The 16545-nt window shown below is 33.9% G+C and overlaps 1 protein-coding gene across 1 annotated transcript; it reads right to left on the reverse strand.

Moving 5' to 3' along the window:
- Nucleotides 1-13607: 13607 nt before the first annotated feature.
- Nucleotides 13608-16223, reverse strand: LOC130932734 (uncharacterized). The gene is made up of 9 exons (XM_057862142.1): nt 15982-16223; nt 15556-15901; nt 15410-15466; nt 15259-15329; nt 14914-14992; nt 14751-14810; nt 14426-14529; nt 14278-14338; nt 13608-14065 (listed from the first exon to the last, which is right to left on the reverse strand). Exons 1-9 carry the CDS (start codon nt 16119-16121, stop codon nt 13694-13696), a joined length of 1290 nt encoding a protein of 429 aa, XP_057718125.1. The 5' UTR covers nt 16122-16223; the 3' UTR covers nt 13608-13693.
- Nucleotides 16224-16545: the final 322 nt, after the last annotated feature.

Consider the following 16545-nt stretch of genomic DNA (forward strand, 5'->3'; position numbering starts at 1 on the left):
TCCAAACTTTTTCCAAATTCTCTCTACAACCCACCAACCTCCTATCTTTCCTGATGTGCCTAATGAATCCGTCCCTGCCTTCAGCGGATTACTTATATATGTAGACACACGTAAACCGCGGTGGATTACCGGGTTTTACGTTCAACAATATTTCCTCATAAACCGTGGTGACTCCCCACGGTTTATGCACGCCAATTTCTCTTCGTAAACCGTGATGACCTACCACGGTTTACATATAAATACATTTGCTCCTAATCCGTGGTGACCTCCCACAGTTTATGCATGTTTAGAAACCGTGGTAGGTTGCCACAGTTTACATATAAATCCGGTTTTGCACATAAACATAACAACAAACAGATTTGCACATTTAGATAAACAACTCTCCCATTCTATTTATTTAAGTAAATTGCCCTTATAATAACAAGGTGATTAATTATAAATTAGCACATATAAAGGGGTGGCATGGGCATAACTTTATCTCCCATTTCCAATCTGAATTGTTTTATATTTCTTTCTCTCTCTTGTGATCATAAGTGTGTCATTAAACAGCCTAGTTTTTGTCTTTTTCTAATTCTTTCTTCATTTGATGGAATGTATTTTGTCCATATTCGCTTCAATAGTGACGTAAGACAAGGGAACGGAAACGAAAGCTGTTCTCCTTATTTATTTATTTATTTATAAACAACGTACTTTATGTAACATTAAATTTATTTAAGCGACTCTAATTAACATTACCATTAAGATTTAATTTGTATACACAGTTTTATCCTAAAAAGTTCTACGTAGATATTGAATTATCTATATTATATTAATAAAAAAGTTAAACACTATTATTGAATGTTTAAAAAGCTATAAAAATATAAGTATCAAATTAGATAACAATTAAATTCATCATATATATATATACTTATCCGTGTTAAAAAAATTTACATCCAAACCTAACTAATTAAACATATTTTCACATCGTTAAAAGTTATAGGTTTTTTTTTTATAAAAAGAATTTACTTTTGACAAAATGTGTAAATTCTTTTTATGTCTCGAATTCAGTGTATCCGACTTATATGTATATTTATTTTATATGTATTGCGTCTAAAATGTATATTAGATTTTAAATTTGTAAATAATATAAAAATTACATATTGATAAATAAAAATGTATTTTATTTATAAATAAAAAATCCTACTTTTGCCTAGATACTAGATAGAAGAGCACTAAATAAACACACGATTAGTAGTGCATTCATCAAAACTAAAATCTAATGGATTATTTGTACATTTTTTCCTTCAAAGTTCAAAAAGATGTTCTCATTGAACATTATTTTGTTTGCACAAGTACTTATTAAATATGCATTATTTTTGCTGTTGAGATGACATATTAGAATTTTTTTTTTATGTGTGAGTAAATAATATATGAGTTTGTGATGTCATATTTTGGATTGGAGACTGCTCAATCTGTCTCGCAAAAAAAAATATGATTCTTTTAATTAAAATTTGTTCATAAGTAAAATAATTTTGGATCTAGGAACAAAATATCTGGGTGCTAGTCCCGGATGGATAAGTAAAAGTAAATGACATGATTCATGACAACGTGTCTTATCATGACTTTATTTACAAATTGTCTAAAAAAAAAAAAATCCATCCTCCTTTGAAATTAGTTAGTTAGATTAATTAGATTAAAATAAAATTATATATAAACACGCAGCTCACGCAATTTTAACCGAAAACTTAGGTCAACCAAACCTGTCTTGTTTTTATCTTCTTCATAACCTCAGTACATGGATCGGAGCATCATCGTCATCGCCGTCATAATGTCGTACAGGTTTTATCTTCCACCTACCATCAGTTTCAAACTTTCAATTACTTGTTATTTTCTTAGAGTTGTTTATTTTTGAAGCAAGTTATATAGTTTACACTTTATAATATACACTCTTCAATTTCATCTTAATAACGCGTATTACATTTATTATTTTAAAATGTATAAAATGTTTTTCTTGAACTTTCTAGTTTTTTTATGGAAAGAATAATATGTCACCTCTTAAATACCTTACAAAATATTCCAGCTGACACTAAACTAGTAGACAAAAATGAAATTATTTCCATCTTTTCATATCGTAGAATATAAATAAAATAAACACCTGAGTATAAAACTATAACTATATTACGTATACATTAAAATCAATCATTAAAATTAATGACTAATATAAATTATATATTAAAATATAAATACACTAAAAGTAAATTAAATTATACACAAAATTATATACAAATATATTAATAATTAATTTTAATAACTAATTTTAGTATCTAAATAATATTTTTATAAAATTATATATAAATGAATCTCTTAAGGTAGTTAATTAGTTGAGGTAATCTTTTAAATAAATGCGTGAAATATTTGCATGTTAATGACTTGGGCAAATAATTTGTTCTCAAATCATGATTCAATCATGCCACAACCCTGTTTCTTCACTTATAAGTCTGCGATTGCGGCAAAGTGTAAAATTAGATATTGGAAAAACCAGAAGATGGAGCAAGAAACAATTAATTAGTAAGGAAACACCATGGATGAGAAAACTCCCATTTAGTATAATTTTTTATTAAGAAGTATTTTGTATTTTTGAAAAATACAAATACTTTATTTTATATTTGATCAACAAAAAGAATCATGTATATATGTTTTTAATTTTGAAAATTTAAAAGTAATCTTGAAAGCATTTATAAAAATGCTTTTTAAAGCACTATTAAAAAAATTATTTTTAGTGGCTATTATTTATTTTATTTTTAGTAGTAATAAAAATAGTCACTAATATATTTAACAGTAATAAGATATTAGTCATCTTATATTTTGTCCATAAAAAATTTTAACAACAATTATATAATTGTAAAAAGATCTTTTTAATAGCCGCAAAAAATATATAATTTATATTATATGTTATAATAATAATGATAAATATATAATTGTCACAAAAATATAAATTAAATAAGACATATAATGACTATTATATTATTGTCATTAAAAATTTGTCACCAAAAGTAATTTTTATTATAGTGAAACCAAAAATCTAAATAACTTATATTAATAAATATCTACATTTACAATTCTTTATTATATGTATATCTATCTACTAAAATTATTTTAATATTTAAAAATAATTTTCTCAAGTATATTTTTTTGTAATTTGGACTTATTAAAAATATTTTAGTTTTAATTTACCAGCATTCTTGTTACAACTTTTGAAAAGATAAAACATTACCAAACTCAACCAAAACTTAAAGGTGTTTGGTCTTTTGCTGCAATAAAATGTCATTGTTAGCATTCAATCAACGCACTGTTGCATGCAACAACAAAAAGGTCTATGATCTATACATTACTAAGCTCTCTATCTATCGTTATAATGCATGTGTGCTGTTTTCCTTCTTATATATACTAAATGTACACCAAAAATTAATTACTACATTACGTAATAATATAAAATATAGATTAAAAATAAATTAAATAAAATATTTAGTAATTATTTTTTATATGCATATAATTTTTTTATTAACTAAAAATATTATGTGTATATTAGGGTAAAAAACCATATTAAGCCAAATGAGTCAAAAAATAACGTAAATACGCCAAAGCAAAAATCGTTTCAGCAATAAGCCAGAAGCTATTTTTATATAATTCGAACCAGCTTGGTTCGAACTCCATTTCTACATAATTCGAACCAGCTTGGTTCGAATTATATACAAACACATACACACACATAATTCGAACCATGAATTACTGTGTGTAATTTTTTAACAGCATAATTCGAATTATACCATGAATTACTGTGTGTAATTCGAACCAAGCTGGTTCGAATTAGTGTGTGCGTGTGTTTGTGTGTAATTCGAACCAAGCTGGTTCGAATTATGTGTGTGTATGTGTTTGTATATAATTCGAACCAAGCTGGTTCGAATTATGTAGAAATGGAGTTCGAACCAAGTTGGTTCGAATTATATAAAAATAGCTTCTGGCTTATTGCTGAAACGATTTTTGCTTTGGCGTATTTACGTTATTTTTTGACTCATTTGGCTTAATATGGTTTTTTACTCTGTATATTATGCATATATTAGCTACTAAATTAATCATGTATTTGTATATAAAATATATATGTTATAATTTTATATTAATAAATAATTTAATTATTAATTTTTTATATACATATAAGCCTAATTGAAATTTGAATGTAATTGTCAATGTGTAATTGCATCTTTAATCATCGAAAAAAATTGTCATAAAAATAAATAGAGTCTTATATTAATAAGCATCGTAAAGACACTTTCTAATGCATTAAATGCATTACAAATGTATTAAAAGAGTTAAAACTTTTTACTCTCTTAATCAATATCTTTAGAACACTTTTTAAGTAAATCCATTTCAATATAAATTAACATACGTAGCAACAAGTAATAATTTGAAGCATAAAAATTTAATAAGTCATCTGGAAGGGTCTAATATAAATTTTATTGAATAAAATAATAGTAAGTATAACATATTATAGAAGACTCAAGTCTCAATATAACAATATAACAAGAATAGAATCAGTATAATAAAAAAGAGAAAAAAAATTATGAAAGAATGGCATTAAAGACAATTTCACGCTACTCATCCAAAGACCTGTACAGAATTTTAGAAAGGTGAAATCATTATGACATAAAGAAGGAAAGAGAAGGAGAGAGAATAGAAAGACTAGAGAAAATAATAAAAAGGAGTAAGAATGACCACATCACGCTAATGAACGTATTTCTCTAACCGCCTATTAGTAGTTTTCACTCTTGCACTTTTTCTTGGACCTTGATTTACCCCTATGCTTGTCATTTATCATTGGTTTGTAACTAATTCCTCCTCCAACATATGTGATTCTAAGGCATGATTGTTATTACTATTTCTTCTTCCTATTCGTTACATTATCCCACTCATCAACAACAACCTTGTCCTCAAGGTTGAAATCAGGATAAGTATGGCGCAGATCATCAGCACTCTCCCATGACGTGTCGGCACTCGGTCCCTGACCCCATTTGACCTGCAGTTGAAGAATCTATTTACCATCTTTGATTACTGTTCTCGTACCTAAAATCTCTTGCGGTTAAGGTCCCAACTCTGTTGTACATAGAGGAAGGGAAAGATAATGGTCAACCTTCTCACCCTTAAATTTCTTTAAAGTTGATATGTGAAACACATTATGAATTTTGACTTCAGGAGGCAGTGCCAATTTATAAGCCACGGCACTAAGCTTATGACAGATCTTAAATGGCCCGAAATAGCGCATCGCCAATTTTTTATGCTTCTTCAAAGCAACTGAATGCTGTCTATAAGGTTGAAACTTTACCAACACGAAATCACCCTCCTCAAATTCAACCAAACGTCACTGCTTGTCTGCAAAGTGTTTTATGAATTGTTGGGAGCAAGCCATATTACGCTTTAGCTGCTCTAATATATGATCCCGTGCTATCAGCATGTCTTGAAGAGATGGTTCATCATCTGGGCAGAATTTATACTTCACCAAGAACGGCGGTTCCCTACCATATAAGGCCTTAAAAGGAGACATCTTAATTCTCTGGTGCCATGAAGTGTTATACCAAAATTGCGCCCATGGAAGCATCTTGAGCCACTTCCTAGGAGCATCAAAGCAGAAGAAACGGAGATACATTTTCAGAGTCTTATTCAGCGCTTCACTCTGACCGTCCGTTTGAGGGTGGTAGGCAGAACTCATGGCCAATGTTGTGCCTTGCATCTCAAAAAACTGTTGCCAAAATTTTCTTACAAAACCTTATCCCTATCCGATACAATTGATTTAGGAAATCCATGAAGCTTCACAACATGCTTAACAAAAGTCTCAGCAACACTCTTACTACTAAAGTCAGGCTTGAGTGGAATGAAATGAGCAAATTTGGTGAGACGATCAATAACAACTAAGATCACCGAAAAACCATTAACCGATGGCAAGGCCACAATGAAATCCATGCATATGTCCTCCCAAATTCGAGAGGGAATTGGAAGAGGTTGCAGCATCCCAGCGGGTAATTTGGATTTTATTTAAGGTTGCAGCATTCCAGCGGGTAACTTGGATTCTATCTTTTTCTTTTGAAGAGTGCCACAAGAGAGCACATAGCCCCTTATTTGCCGCTGCATATTCGACCAATAAAAAGTAGAACAAATGCGCTCCACGATCTTGGCAATACCCGCATGACTGCCTACAGCACTATCATGGTATTCCTTCATGATGAGATCAATGAGTTTGCTATTTTGGGGTACCACTACTCTCTCCCGCCAAAGCAAGATGCCATTGCGATATGAATAATTCTTATCAGCTACCATGTTGTGACAGCACTGAAGGATAATATCTTGAAGGAATGTATCCTTATCAATCTCTTCCTTTAGAATATGTAGCTATTTAGATTTTGGAGTGGACCAAGCCGCAAAGAAGGAACGTGATAATGCATTGGCCGCAAGATTCTCCTTACCCGGCTTATATTGTATCTCAAAGTCGTACCCGAAAAGCTTATGCAGCCACTTATGCTGCTCTGGGGTGTGCAGATTCTGTTTCAAGAGGGTCTTTAAGTTCTGGTAGTTAGTGCGTATGATGAACCTCTTACCCAGTAAATAATGCCGGAACTTGGCAACTGTCTCCGTAATTGCGTAGAATTCACGGATGTAAGCTGACTGCTGCTGCATAGAGGAAGATAATTTTTTTTGAAAAGTAAGCAATAGGGTGCTTCTCTTGAGCCAATACAGCTCCAATGCCCAACCCTGAAGCATCTGTCTCTAACTCAAAGGGCAACTCAAAATTAGGAAGAGCCAAAATAGGATGTGAAGAAATGACCATCTTGAGTTGAAGAAAGGCAGATTCAGCCTCTTCTTTCCAGTCGAATGCATCCTTCTTGAGTAGAACAGTCAGCGGGGCAGCAATAGAGGCATAACCTTTGATGAAGCGTCCATAATAACCTGACAAGCCTAAAAAATCCCGCAGCTGCTTGAGGTTCTGAGGTTGTTTCCACTCCATAACTGCTTGCACCTTTGCATCTTCCATATGAACCCCATTACCAGATATAGTATGGCCAAGATAATCTATCTCTGCCGAGCCGAAGGAGTACTTTGAAAGCCTGGCATAAAGCTGTTCCTGCTGTAATAGCTTCAAAACTAATTCGAGATGGTGTAAATGCTGGTCCCACGTCAGGCAATAGATGAGAATGTCGTTAAAAAATACCAGCACGAACCGCCTTAAGAATGGATGAAACGCATCATTCATCAAACATTGAAATGTCGTTGGGGCATTGGTTAAGCCGAACTGCATCACCAACCATTCGTACAACCCTTGATGTGTCCGAAAAGCAGTCTTGAAATGATCCTCCGGCCTAACCAATATCTGGTGGTAACCCAAGCGCAAATCTAATTTTGAGAACACTGTCGCACCAAAAAGCTCATCTAAGAATTCATCAACTGTGGGAATTGAAAAGCTATCCTTGATGGTGATATCATTGAGAGCCCTATAATCAGTACAAAACCTCCATGTGTCATCCTTCTTCTTAACCAATAAAATTGGTGATGAAAATGGGCTCTTGCTAGGCTGGATAATTTCTTCATGTAGCATCTCCTGAACCATTAATTCAATCTGCGCCTTTTGACTATGAGAATATCTATAAGGTCTGGACTTCGCTGGTGCAGCACCCTGAACCAACGGAATGCTATGATCATGAGTGCGTTGTGGAGGTAATCCTGATGGTGTAGCAAAAACTCCCCTCATAGGTACAAAGAAGCTGCCCCAATTCAGGTTTCATAGTCACAGGGAGTTGAATCTGGGGCATAGTAGCCTCCGCTGCTGGTTGCACCTCAAGAGTGAAAGCCGTTGCAATGGCGTCAGTACTAACCAACCGCTTTATATGGTTAAATTGAGCTTGAGCAGGGGTCCCTGATTTTTCACCATTCACAGTCACAAACTTGCCCCGGTGTAAAAATCTGAGAAAGGAAGAGTCATAATCCACAATGTGAGCTTTTAGAGTCTTTTACCAGGTTGTACCGATAACCAAGTCGCCCCTGCAATATAGAGCACAAAGACATCCGGAATTGTCACATAGTAACCTGACAAATTAACATTTAAGGCCGTAAGGTAGCCCTCCACAAGTAACACATCAAAATCACCCACCATGACCTTGACCCCCGGGGCAGGCTCAATGGGCAGATTCAAGAACTTTGCAATTCGAGGCTGTATAAAGCTATCAGAGCTCCCCCCATTGATCAATGCCGAAATTTCTAACCCATTAATTGAAGCTCTGATACGGATCATGGCAGGACCAGTGGTACCTAGCATGGCATTAAATGATAAATGGTGGCTCAAGACTTGCTGCTCTAATTGTGGTAAAATCTCCATCTCAGGCAGCATATCCCCAGTTGATGGATCAATGTCTTCCAAATCATCATATCCAAGTTGCAGCAACATAAACTGGTGATTTGTACACCTGTGGCTAGCTGAAAACTTCTCATCACACCAGTGACACAAGTCTTTATCACGTCTATTCTGAATCTTCGCTGGTGATAATTTTCGGATCGAGATTTTGGTTGGAGTAGGAGAGTTACGCTGATTCGGTGTTGGAAGCAAGGGCGGAAGAGGACCACGATTATTTACACGTGGTTGCGGCGCTGCCACAGTAGGAATCCCTGGACGACTAATTGAAGGGCTAGAGGTGGTACGTGGAGATGGAGAGAATTTATCCTCGTAAAGTCTGGTGAGGGCGACAACGTGCATAAGTGACGGGGGGCACTGGGCCTTCACTTCGCGGCGAATATCGGACTTGAGACTACTGATGAAGAAATCGCAAAGAGCCTCAGGTGGTTCAATACGTGAATGATTCGCCAATGCTGCAAATTCGGAATAATAGTCACCCACCGACCCAGATTGTTGCAGCTTGAAGAAAAGCTCCTGTGGCAATTCATAGAGAGACGGACCAAATTCAATTTCTATTACCCGCTTCAATTGCTCCCATGAACGAAATTGAGCAGCGCACTGAGACATTTGAAACCAAGAAATTGCCGGTCCTGTCATATGGATCCCAGCTACAAAGCTTCTCCTCCTCAAGCACCCGAAAAAAATCGAAGTATTGGTCCATCGAGAAGATCCAGCCGAGCGCATCACCGTCATCGAATTTTGGTAAATCAAAATTCACCTTTCGTTGAGGATGCCCGTATCGGGGTTGGAGATCACCCTCAGAGTTTGACCCATGCGTAAGCTCGCGCGATGGAGAACGGCTACAAGTTCTGGACTGAGCGAGCTGAGCAATAGAGTGTTGAATCGCATCAAACTTTAGATTCGTAGCCTCAGAAGTTCTGGCCCTCTCAGCTCGGTGTTCCTTCGTTACCGACCCAAGCAATTGAAAGAGTCGCTTGATATCCGCTTCCATCCCTTTCATCCTAGTATTATCAGCCACGGCCATGGAGACAATGAAAGCACCAAATGGAAGGATGTAATATGAATGTTATTGAATGGAGTATCAGTAGCAAGTATAATACACTATGGAGGACTCAAGCCTCAATGTAACAGTATAATAAGAACAGAATCAGTATAATAAAGAAGAGAAGAAAAATTGTGAAGGAACCGTATTGGAGACAATCCCACGCTCCTCATCCAAAGACCTGGGCAGAATTTTGGAAAGGTGAGATCAGAGAAGAATTTTCATGACAGAAAGAAGGGAAGAGAAGGAGAGAGAATAAAAAAGCTAGAGAAAATAACAGAAAGGAGTGAGAATTACTACATCACGCTAACGAACATATTCCTCTAACCGCCTATTAGTAGTTTTCACTCTTGCACTTCTTCTTGGACCTTGATTTACCCCTATGCTTGCCATCTGTCGTTGGCTTGTAACTATTTCCTCCTCCAACATATGTGACTTTAAGGTATGATTGTTTTTACTATTTTCTGCATAGATAGCCTGGCGTGCTTTGCCTTCTTATTTGTTATATCATCACAAGTTTTATTATTAAAAGATATATCATTTAAAGGATTATATTATGAGTTTAATTTGAATGTACTGACAATATAAAATGTTTTACATAATCGTATAATCACAATTTTTTTTTAAATGTGCATTCACACATTAATATGAAAAATAGTTATTTTTACTAATATTAACGTCATATATATATATATATATATATATATATATATATATATATATATATATATATATATATATATATATATATAGTTAGATATATATATAAAAAACGGTTTTATACTAATAATACATTGAAATTAAATTTTATATTATATATGTATAATATTTGAGTTGGATCGGAATATTCCAATCCAGCTAAACAAAAATTATATGGGAAGTCAAATCTAATTCAAAGTGTTCAAGACAAGTAAGGTTTTTGCTTATGGATCAATCTGGATCAGGGACATACCTAAATTATTGTATACAAAATGCAATAATAGTTATGGTATTTTTAGCAATATATGTAACACTTCTGTTTTCTTATACTCCATGCTATGTCCAAACTCTAAAATATAAGATTAGGTAAAATAGTATTACGCACTTCTAATCCCGAATTCCAATTACAATATTTTCTTTGTTTTGCTTATTCATTAATTATTATATTTTCTGATTCAAAGATCTTGTGTTGTGTCGTTATCTCATTGCTAATAAAAAAAAAGGCAGTGAGGCACTAGTGAGCCCCATTTGATGGGGAGGGGCAGCAACTTCACTGCACCATAGAAAGAGATTTACCAAGTTTCAGAAAAATGTGTTTTTTTTTTTAATTAATTTCTTAAACTTAAAGCCGAGAGAACGAGAGTAGAGGAAAACAAAATTGCCAATACAGAAGTCTAAATTTAATTAATTGGTCAAACCTATTCTCAAGGATATTTTTGTGCTTGGGAGGGATTATCCATTGGAAGATTTTATGTGATATTAATTTTAATATTAAGAAATAAAATATTCTGATATTATTAAAATATTTTGAATAAAAGTTGGTCGAACTCATACAAATTATATCAGAGTTATTATATATAGTTCAATGAATAAAAAAAAAAACATAAAAATTAAATCTGAGATGCTAAAATAAATAATCAAATCAAATTTTAAATTTAAATTAAATAATAACAAAGTTATATATTATTTGGCACCCTTTATATACATCTTCTTGCAGAGGCCAAAGTCATATATAGACAGCAGCAAGAAATAACACTCGTTATTTATATTTTTTTAATTATTATATAAAAAATAAAGATTCATATTTAAATACTTCTTATTGAATAATAAATGTCGTATTTTTTGTTAATTAAATAAATATTAATTTTTATTTATTATATTTTATATTAATAATTTAGATCTAAAATTTAAAATGTAGAATTTATAATTTATAATTTAAAATTAAAATTTGATTTACAATTTTAAAAATATTATACTCTTTATTTATTTATTTGGAACGCATTAGGAGTTAGGACTCGCCAAGAATAAGAGTTATTTATTTTATGTCAATTTTATACACAACATTTTGGTAAAGAATACTAATGTGCTCGTGGGAAGGGACCCACCATGTAACCTACCTGCCCCACATAACGTACTTTTTTCACCCATGGGCCCAATATGGGCCCCACCAAAAGGGAGCCATCTTTATGATTCATAGGCCCACATTTTGCCTTATTGGGCTGAATGTATATCGGGTGATGTAGTAAGACAAAAAATATGCTTATTATGTTTCTTGAATTTATTCCCCCATGTTCACGACCAAAAATAACACTCCTATTATTCTCGGTTCTTTTTACAGTGGAAAGAAAACTTTATTTTCTTTATTATTAATTTATTTTGATGTATGTCTTTTCTTTAGTCAGTTTTATGTCTCAAAATTATTAACTATGTCGAAAAAAGTTTTAAATTATTAAATATACTATAGAAGGGAACTATTTATAATCAATTGAGATGCATTTATTAATTTAAGAATCATGTGGCAAACAACGAAATGATGTTACAACCAATTTTACTAGTGGGCAATAGAGTTTGGTCAAATCAGTTATTTCTTCTTCTTTTTTTTCTTTTACTTTTTTGGTATGGATTTTCCTCTTTTTTATTTTTGCTTTTTGTATGTGACTGTTTTGGACAAAAAATGTTCTTAAGAGTTAAAATCTCTTCGTGTATGAGTCCTTTAAAAAAATTCAAAAGAGAAAAAAAAATCATATATAAGATACTACATTAATTGTCAAGAAATTGTTTAGAAAATAATATTCTAAGTTTTTGTTAAGGTGAAAACTCAGGTGAAGTCGACTTCACGTGAAGTTGATATTTGAGAGCCGTTAGATAAAAATTTAGTCAAATCAGTCAAATCATTTAACAGTTCTTAGGTATCAACTTCACGTGAAGTCAACTGCACCTAAGTTTCCACCTTTTGTTAAACACGCATCAGAAAAATAAGGTAAAATTTATGGTTGGAGGATAGAAAATAGAGTTCTCTCTCTCGGGCATTTTTTTTCATACATTTTTGGATAACATTAACGTGTATGTGTTGCTTGGTCATATACGGCACATAATTAAGCAAATTAAAATTATAGAGATAAGTCCAATAGACAAATAATTTCGGGTAGGATATTTCATTTTCATTTTGAAGGAAATAAGTAAAATATTATCATCAATTCATCATCATTATTTTTGAATTTTTCTGCAGGGGAAACCAACAGGTGGCTATGAGGAATTAGGTGGAGCCCATATAGAGTTGTTAAATTGTTGATTGATTAAGAAATCTAAGATAAAATATTTTGAAGATATCAACATATTTAATATATCAAATAAGATTAATTTTGATTAACTAACAGAATAAAATATTTTACACAATTATTCAATTCATTTAGATGATAACTCACGCAATGAATGTAAAAAATAATTAATTTTGCTGATGCGATAATATGTAATTAGATATACATATAAAATTAATTTATACTAACAATGTATTAAAATTATATTAAAAATTTTAGTTTAAAATAATAAAATTACTTGTTAGAGGCTACGGTTTTTATTTAGTATCAGTGGTAAATTTGCCATAGTGAGTCACTAACTTGAATTTAGTGGAAACTCACATAGTGTGTACGACTGTAATGGTTATTGTGAATGTGATGATGGTTCCGTTAAATTCAGGATAAGCCTTATCTACTAGACTACTACCAATTAATAAATGAACAATTACACGTGGTGTAAGTACACGTACACCAAATGAATGAGATTTCATCGCGTTTCTATTTCGATTCAGTTTACATTTCATGGTTAATCTGACAAAATAAATTCAAGTTTCTCATCGGATTATGATTCAAGTAAACTTATTTTTAAATCAAATTACAAGAAGTTCTATCTTGACGCGATAGTCTATCAACTCTAATTACCAATTTGCCATGATGACGACGGTCCAAAATGCATCACTGATGTGTAACTCATCACACTAATCACACTGGATCAGGTCAAATCATACCACAGTTAATATAGTTAAAATGCTTGCGACAATTACTAGTAAAAGAGCAGACAGAAAATTGATGGCAGTTTGGTTTGAAATTTTCAGACTCACCGATGAGAAAATAAATGAAATGGGTCACAAGGAACCAATAATAGAACTAGTGATAAAATCAAATCAAGGAAATCAACATTTATATTAATAGAAACAACAATTAATGAAAAAGGAAAAAATACTGTCACATTTTCAGTTTTCTATCATTTCTAGTTTTCTTCCTAGATTCTCTATTATCTGCAGGGTATTGCTTTTTAATCAATAGGTTGCGCATTGCTGTTTTGACAGCTTCAGCTGCAGCCAAGAAAGCACTCTCATCAACAGAAGCACTTCCTTGCAACGTTTCTAGCAGCTTCTCTCCGCCAGGTATCTCATCATCTCCCAAAACTACTGGCTCTTGCTCAGCATCAATAGCAGAGATTACTCGCACGCGAGCCAACGGCGGGTAGTTACAAGCAGGTAAACTAGAAACACCAGTTACCATCCACAATTTCCCTTCGGCGGGGCTGAACCCCAAGCAGGTAGGAACAAAGGCCTCTCCCGCAATAGAAACCACCTGCAGTGTTCCCATCAGTTTAAACTTTAAATTCCTGTCTCCAGAAAAGGTTTTGTGGTTGCTACACTCTTACACAGATAATGCATGAGTTGACTTTAGAAAACTAACATTATACATGAAGAATAGATCACAAAATGAAAGAAGGCACACCAAATATGACAGTAATCACGCGAGTGAGTGTCATTTGAAAATTGTGTTATCATATTTCTTACCTTGGAAACAGAAAGTGTTTGTGCAGAAACATCGCAGCTCAACAATACTATTCCTTGCAAGCTAGAGTTGTATCAAATATAAACATGTCAGGTAATGAAGAAGACTATACTGGACTAATATGGCATGACTGGAGAATGAAAGACTTACCTTTGAATGGCCACAGCAATAAGCAAACCGCTGATGGTGGTGCACAAATCAGTAACAGCATGGCCATGCTCCTCTGCTTCACCATTAGACTCTAGAAGTCCTGCCTTTAGAAACAGAAGATGAGGATCAAGAACGTCAGACTTACCACCCCGGGAAATAGTAAGTGAGCAAAGCCTTATTTAATCACCAACATTATTTTACAAATTTTAATGAGTATTTGACAAGTCAAGCAATAATTAACAAAATGCATTCATAATTCATAATTGACTGAGAAATAAAAATTATACAACCCTAGGATCAATGGGGATATATACAATAGCTATACCTTAGCAGCAACCTCACAAGTATCTAGGAGCGCGCCAGAGGAGATATCCCACAATCGAACCTGCAGAAATCAGTTTCGCATTACTTTTGCCTAACACGGAACGATTTAAGTATAAGGCATAAAAACAATGTCCGAGTCCCTAAGGATAGAATTGGTTACTGACCGTCGAATCACCACTGCCAGAGACAAGAAGGCCTTGAGGGCATTCCCGAGCATGAACAAACGCAAGGCAGGATACAAACCTGCAAATAGGGACATGTCAAAATCTGCGAATAGGAAGAAACCTCCCTCCTTAGGATAAAAAAGAAATGTCAGCTTCACAATTTGTTAGGATGTAAAACTCTAAAGGTAAAAACTGCATAATGGAATCTTAATCATTTGACACGAGTTATAACCAAACGGGCAGAAAGGCAAACTAGCCCTTACGATCATAGAAAGTGAGCATTGTGAATCATCAAGAAATCAAACACAGCAGTAAGCATGATGATTAAATAGAATCAAAACTCACTCTGTATGACCAAGGCAGAAACTTTGTATCTCGTGAGCTCCATTCAACGGCTTCTTGGGAAAATTAGTAACCTGTCGCATTCACACAATTACATAAAGTACTCTAAACAAAAAGCAGCATAATGAATTAATCATAAACTAAATTAGCTTACCCGAATTTTAGAATCCCGATCAGCACTTAAAATAAACCTGCCATCAGGGGAAAATTCCTGCACAGCACAAATATTAACATAAGAAAATGAAATAGAAAACACATGTCACATTGTAAAAAAGAAAACAAGTTGATAAAAAATCTGACCAAGCTAGGGATGATACTGCAATAGTGAGAAAGAAGCGGCGTCGGTCTCCTATCACCTAATGTCACGTGTCCATGGGACCCAGCCACGTCCACAACCCACACAACACCGAACTTGTCCGCGAAACACACGTGGCAACCGTCCTCGCTTATCGCAACCGCACTCGCCCTCTTCTCCGACGACACCGTGCAGACGCAGCGCCACGATTCCGTGGACCAAATCTTGACAGTTTTGTCGTCGCCGGCGGACACGAAGAGCTTCCCTCTGGAGCCGAATCTGATAGCTCTGATTGAGTCCTTATGGAAGGGTGCACCGCACTCGTCGACTAGAGAAGCAGCGGAACCAGCACTGTGCGTGTGTATGGAAAAAAGGTTGAGAAAACGGTTAGGTTTGTCGTTAGTTGGGGGTTTGGGTTGGGAGAAACTTACAGGAGGTCGAAGACACGGAGGTCGGGTCCAACGGCGACGGCGACGGAGATTTGTTCCGGGTGAACCGCGATTAGTGCCGGAGCTACTTCGACGTTGTCTCGGTTTGATTCTACTTCTGCTTCTACTTCTGCTTCTTCCATTTCTGTTTGCTTTCACCGACTTTTTTCAAAGTTGGATTTACGAACGAAAGAGCGTGGATAGCAGTTTCGTCATTTCCGCAAACACGTAGTATCGTGTTAGGGTTTTCGCGCTTCACTACTCCTTTTGGGCTTTTGTGACTCTAATTAAGCCCAATAAGCGTCTTACACATCAGCTATCACCCATTAGTTAAGAAAGAGAAGGGAATATATATGACCCAAAATGAAAAATACTCTGACAAAAACTCAATATCTAAAGTCGATTGTTCAAAAAAAAATTATCTTACATGTATATAAAAAATTAGTTACCAAATAAATTATAGACTATATATTAAGATACAAAATATATATTAAAAAATTAATATATATTCATACACAAATTTATGGTAATTATTTTTATACACATAATATTTTTGGAAAAAAAAGT

The sequence above is a fragment of the Arachis stenosperma genome, chromosome 6, assembly GCF_014773155.1.
Source record: "Arachis stenosperma cultivar V10309 chromosome 6, arast.V10309.gnm1.PFL2, whole genome shotgun sequence".
Lineage (NCBI taxonomy): Eukaryota > Viridiplantae > Streptophyta > Magnoliopsida > Fabales > Fabaceae > Arachis > Arachis stenosperma.

What these genes read in the sequence shown, in the direction of transcription:
- LOC130932734 (XM_057862142.1), bottom strand. Translation starts at nt 16,121, where the DNA reads ATGGAAGAAGCAGAAGTAGAAGCAGAAGTAGAATCAAACCGAGACAAC. An exon ending in CTCCGTGTCTTCGACCTCCT is followed by an intron (nt 15,902 to 15,981) that starts GTAAGTTTCTCC and finishes ACACACGCACAG; the next exon opens with TGCTGGTTCCGCTGCTTCTC. An exon ending in ATTGCTGTGGCCATTCAAAG is followed by an intron (nt 14,339 to 14,425) that starts GTAAGTCTTTCA and finishes ATACAACTCTAG; the next exon opens with CTTGCAAGGAATAGTATTGT.